Source organism: Chenopodium album, chromosome 18 (genome assembly GCF_948465745.1).
Source record: "Chenopodium album chromosome 18, dcCheAlbu1.1, whole genome shotgun sequence".
Taxonomy (NCBI): domain Eukaryota; kingdom Viridiplantae; phylum Streptophyta; class Magnoliopsida; order Caryophyllales; family Amaranthaceae; genus Chenopodium; species Chenopodium album.
Window position 1 is genome coordinate 50,078,949 of NC_137851.1, and position 5,992 is coordinate 50,084,940.

The 5,992-nt window shown below is 31.1% G+C and overlaps 1 protein-coding gene across 1 annotated transcript; it reads left to right on the top strand.

Annotated features, from left to right (window-relative positions):
* Positions 1 to 1,734: 1,734 nt before the first annotated feature.
* Positions 1,735 to 2,578, top strand: LOC145591032 (RING-H2 finger protein ATL80-like). The gene has a single exon (XM_081647419.1). It carries the CDS (start codon positions 1,837 to 1,839, stop codon positions 2,368 to 2,370), a length of 534 nt encoding a protein of 177 aa, XP_081503545.1. The 5' UTR covers positions 1,735 to 1,836; the 3' UTR covers positions 2,371 to 2,578.
* The last annotated feature ends 3,414 nt before the right edge of the window (positions 2,579 to 5,992 follow it).

Consider the following 5,992-nt stretch of genomic DNA (forward strand, 5'->3'; position numbering starts at 1 on the left):
TTAGCAAAACTTATAGCATTGGTGCCATTATTATATGTTCATTTAGTTAATTTTCATTTTTTAAATTAAGTAATAGAGTATAAAACATATTTCTGGACCTCAATCATTAGTTTAAACTTTTGGTTGAGTTGGTCCACTAACATTAAGGTTATCTAATTCTTATGAAGTTTTACCCTTACTTCTATTGTACATTTCACGAATCAGATCATCATACTAATAATTTATGCTCATTCATTAGTTAGTTCTCTCTCTTTGATCTCATTAGTTATCTAATATTTATGATCTTTTACCCTTCCTTTATTGATACAGCAGTACATTTCACTAATCGGATCATTATACTAATTTATTTCGTTAGACTATCAGACTATGCTCATTTAGCTAGTTTTCTATCTTTCAATTGACTAATTTGTAGATCTTTCACCCTTCCTTGTATTGATACCACTGTACATTTCACGTATTAGATCATCATACGACTAATTAATATCTAAGACGGACACCTAACCATGCAATTAGGTGCCTAAATATAGACAATACATACACTTCCATACGAAACCAAACAAATAAAGAATTAAAATCAGTGTGCTACAACTAGATTTGCAGATATTATTTTGTCTTTCCCCCCTAACTTAAGGCCGCCCCTAATCCTCAATTACCCAAAAAAGGCAAATCAAAAAACTTAAAAACAAATAAAAAGGAAAACACTTTTACTTCTTTAGTGAAAAAGATATTACTACATTGCAGAATCTTATCCTTTAACCCCTAAAATGATTAGAGCTCTTGACTTTTCTATTTTTAATTTAAAATCAAATCTCCTCTTTAATCGGACAATTAAGATCTATAATCTCATTATTATCAACTATTTAATTTTAGATTAGCAAATATTCGATTAACTTATTCAAAAAAAAAAAGCCACTTGTTTTAGCTTGTTAAGTCACAAAACACTACGGAATAATACGTACTTACTAAAAAAAAAAATAATAAGATCAACCATGTCAACGCATAATTTTAAACATTTATATTCAGTAACTCCATCTCTTAATAATACAAATATCTTTTAATAAAATAGATAGTTTGAAAATACATATCAAGATACTAAGAGTAACTTAACAATATATTGCCTAAACTAAGAGTAACTTAACAATATATTGCCTAATACTTCATAACATTTTTTTTTATATGTATCTTAGTAAAATAAAAATGTACGGAGTAGTACTATTTTAGTATATGATACGGAGTACTATACTACAAATTTATGGTAATTACCCTTGAACATCCTTAAACAATACAAATGTACGTACTCGTAGTAAACTATACTCCGTACTCCACACGAACACATACTAGATCATAAACAAGAATGAGAAATAAAAAGGAACTACTCATATAACAAACAACAATCTTCAATTTAACCATAACTAAATAGCCAACACTCCTTCCAATCCGTTACTCAATTTACTAAATAGCCAACACTCCATCCAATCCGAACTCGTGATCGTAAAGTAACAAGGTGAGTTCTCCACCAATTCCACCAAGCTTTATTTGGTCCATATACACTCAATTGAATAGAGTATAATCCTGTATAGACTAAAGAGTAGAATTACAAAAAGGGGGTTTACAGAAATACAGACTACAGACGTACAGTAGATAAATGTTGCATTCACAATTCACATTACACACCATACCATTTTTATTTTTAATTTTTTTTATATTATATAAACACATCTCCCAATCTCACTCCCATATTCTTTCCTTCCTCTGACCTCTTTCTCTCATCCAAATTTTCTCTCTCCTCCAAAACCTCTCTCAACAACAACAACAACAACAACAACCACCCTCAAAATGAGATTCCTCCGAAGCTTAAACAACACCACCTCTTCGCCGCCGTCCTCCGACGACACCGAAACCGTCGACTCCGACTTCGTCGTCATCCTCGCTGCTCTCCTCTGCGCGCTTATCTGCGTCCTCGGCCTCGTCGCCGTCGCTCGCTGCGCTTGGCTCCGTCGCTTCGCCGGTGGTGCCGCTTCAGCTCCGGCGAACAAAGGCTTGAAAAAGAAGGTTCTCAAGGCGTTACCTAAGGTTGCTTACTCCACCGAACAACACGCCGGTAAACTCTCCGATGACTGCGCTATCTGCTTGTCGGACTTCTCCGCCGGCGAAGAGATCCGGATTCTTCCTCAGTGCGGCCATGGCTTCCACGTGTCGTGTATTGATACGTGGCTTGGATCTCACTCTTCGTGCCCTTCCTGCCGTCAGATCCTCGCCGTTAGATGTCAGAAATGTGGCGGCGGATTGCCCGAGAATTCCGCCGCCGGAGCTCCGAGTTCGACTGATAATAATCATAATCACATTCATAATAATACTTTCTTACCTTAGCATTTTTTTAGGGGTTAGGTTTTTAGCTTAAAAAATTACCCCTTTTTCTATCCTTTTCTCTTGCTAATGGAGTACAGTACATATTTGTGTTTATTTTTTTCAATTAGTGTAGTATATAGATAGAATTATATATAATGAAATCAAATTATGTAAGATTTTGTGTTTTAATTAAATTAATTTACCCCTAGTTGCCTAAAACAAGGCACAATTGGAGCTAAGGTTTGTAACTTGTTATGGATTACGCGGTAGAGTACGATGAATTATGTTATTCGGACTCTTCATTTTATCGTACTTGTATCTAACATGATACACGAGTTCGAAATTGATACGATATTTGCAGTGAAGAGGATGGAAATAAAGGTGATAAAAGAACAGTAAAAGTTGTAGCGAGGAATCTCAATCAATTATCAAAATTTCTCGTTTCATCTGAATGTCCCTTAAATGGAAGAAGACAATTGGAGATTTTTTTTTTTTTTTTTTGAGCTTTATTTCTCTTTAATCTTTAGGAGTATCTTTTCATGTTCTCTTAGCACTTTGCTTAATTAGGGTCCCAACTTCCTAATGCTATGACATGAAAAAAGTAGTAATTGGGTCCTATTATTGTCCCAAATGTGGGTTAATTTTACTCGTTAATTTCATGATTAGTGATGATCTATTTCTAATCATTAAGATTTTCTTTTGAGGTTGAGGATTAGTCATTTGGCTTATTCATATATGGTATTTTTGTATTTGAGTAGATGTCAACTAACTTAATAGGTTACAAAACCTTTAATACGACTATCCAAGATATGTGATCAAATCTCATTTATATTGTGACCTGTCAAAATCTCTCTTTCCAAGTGTTTTAGATAATATTTTAGTCAAAGTAAATTAGTCAATAGGGCAAGAAAGAAAATTGGTGAGAATTGAACTACGAAAGTTCCCAATCCCAAGGGGAAAGAAATTAGGAGCACAAATCGTGTGATTAGTATTAGTATGCTAATTTTTTGTTTCTTTTTGTTTGGTCGCATGTTGAGTGAACTAGGTGGAGTGCAAATTGCATGGGAAAAAGATTAGTTGGCCAAGTTAGTTTGTCTCTTTGAATAAAACATCTTTGAAAAGATCAATTTTTTTATATTTATATATCTAATTTATTTAAGTCGTGTATGAATTGATTATCTTTATTGACTTCTAATAATTATGGTCAATTGTTGACTAGATTAAAAAAAAATGGTCAATTGTTGGCTATTCAAATATTTTTCAATAATAATGCATGAAAATTTTAAAATATTCAATGTAAATAATACGGAGAATCATATTAATTACACGAAGTTTTAAATGTGGTTGGTCATACGATGTGGCCATCCATTATGAGGGTTACTTCGTTAGGGGTATAGGGGTTACTCGTTCAGTTTTACAGGGGTTATTTTGTCAATGTTATAGGGGTTACTTGGCCAGTATTACAAAGTGTTACTGAATCAATGTTATAGGGGTTACTTTGTTCTTTAACATGTGGTCACATGGTGTGGTCAGCCGCACACAAGACGGAGTGTATTAATTAATTTCAACACTAATTAATTCCAACCATCTTTACGACTTCTGTATAATCATATCATATCTATTAACTATTACTAAAACAGAAATTTGCTGACATCATACACCCCCCTCCCTATCCTAAGTGTCGCTTCCACATTAAAAAATTTCCTGCCATTTTGTTGTATGATGACATCAAATTATTTTTTTTATTTTTAATTTTTCAAAAAAAAAAAAACTACAAGTATTGTATTAGATAAAGTATTGTACTGTATTAGATAATAATGCATACCGGTTGTTGGTTGCCTATAAATACGAAACTATCAAATTGCATAACATAATCTATATATATATATGAAAAAAAAAAAAAAGCTATGAATACGGAAACTACCAATGATGAAAAGTGATTGGCTTTTGGCCACAATGCCAAAGTGAATTATAAGTGTAAATTAAAAAGGTAATGTTATATATAAGCATTAAATACACTCTTGGAAATTGTATAAAATTAGGAATTCATAACAAAAACACGCGTAAATCAGTGTAATTAGTGTTTATATTTTGATCATTTCTTAACTTTTTACGATTTTTAAGTATAAATTTAATGCTTATATGTAGCTCTAAGGGCTATGTATAACATTTTCCTTAAAAAAACACTAATTATCCTAAATTCCCTCCTATATAATTGTGATGATAAGTGTAAATAAAAAATTAAAAAAAATAAAAAAAAAGTAATAATTATCCAAAGTGATTGACATTTTTTTTAATATCTATTAACTATTACTAAAATAGAGTATGCTGTTGTCACCAATGCTTACATGTCGCTTCCTTAATAAAAATTTTCCCGTCTAAATGCATGGATGATGTCATTTTTTTATTTTTATTTTTATTTTTGTGTGTTAAGCTATCATATTTAACAATTTTGAAATTTAAATGTTGGAAACTTCCACATCACAACTAAAACCTATCAGTTTGTCCTAGGAATTTTAAATATAATACTAATAAATTACATCCTATATTTTTTTTAAGGCCAAATGACCTCCTACATTGAAATATTTATTAGGTGATGTTGAACCGATACTATTTCATAATTTTGATTAAAATCTAAAACTTTAAAATTACTTTTTTTTTTTTTACAAGGTGCATAATTCTTATATAGGTTTTATATAAACCGTGCATCGCACGGGTTCTAACCTAGTCACTACTAATATATAAAGTCGGTCTCGCAAGCAGGCCACGAGACATCGACACTTGGCATTCCAGTTTTTGGCCAAGTGTTGCGTCATGTAGGTGATAAAATAGGTGTTATTGTGACATATATGATGCTAAATAAACTTTTTTGGATAGATTTTTTTAGATTGAAATGCTGTATAGAGTTTTATTATCACTATACTTTTAATATATTTTATATATACAAAATTAATCATAACTTTTAATAAATATCATATAACTTGGTTTTATTTCCATCATAAAATTCGTCTCAAAAAGTTCTTTAAAATAAGATCCATTTATAATATATTTAATTTGTTAACAAAATAATAGAGAATCGGTAAAATAAGTTTTAATTAGTATAAATAATTTTGGTTTAGTAAAAATACTTTCAATTTAGTATAAATAATTTAAGTTCAAAAACAATAATTTCAAGTCAATAATAACATAGATATCTATTTACAAACAAAACTACAAAAAGTATATTATTCTATAAATAATCGATAGGATGTCATATGTCTAAATATCCTGCATTATCAATAGGGATTACAAGACCGTACTAATGGACATTCAAGCCAAAAAGTTTATCCCAATTAAAATTTTATGAATAATTCAGGCATTGTCGGGGCACAAAATTAGTAACTAATATATAAAGCTAAACTTTTAGCTAGGTCACGAGACAACGACACTTGACGTTGTAACCATGAAATATTTTACGAGTTTTCTCACTAGCCACTTTTGTAAACAAATCAGTTTAAAACCTAAGCTCTTTGGATGTTTGAAACTTTTGGTTTTCCTTACTTAGATTGTTGATTGTTGATAAAGTGTTAATATAGTTGATTTAATGAGTTAAAGTGTTGGTAGAGTTATGGGGGCGTAACTCCTTTTAAGGGGGGTAGAGGGC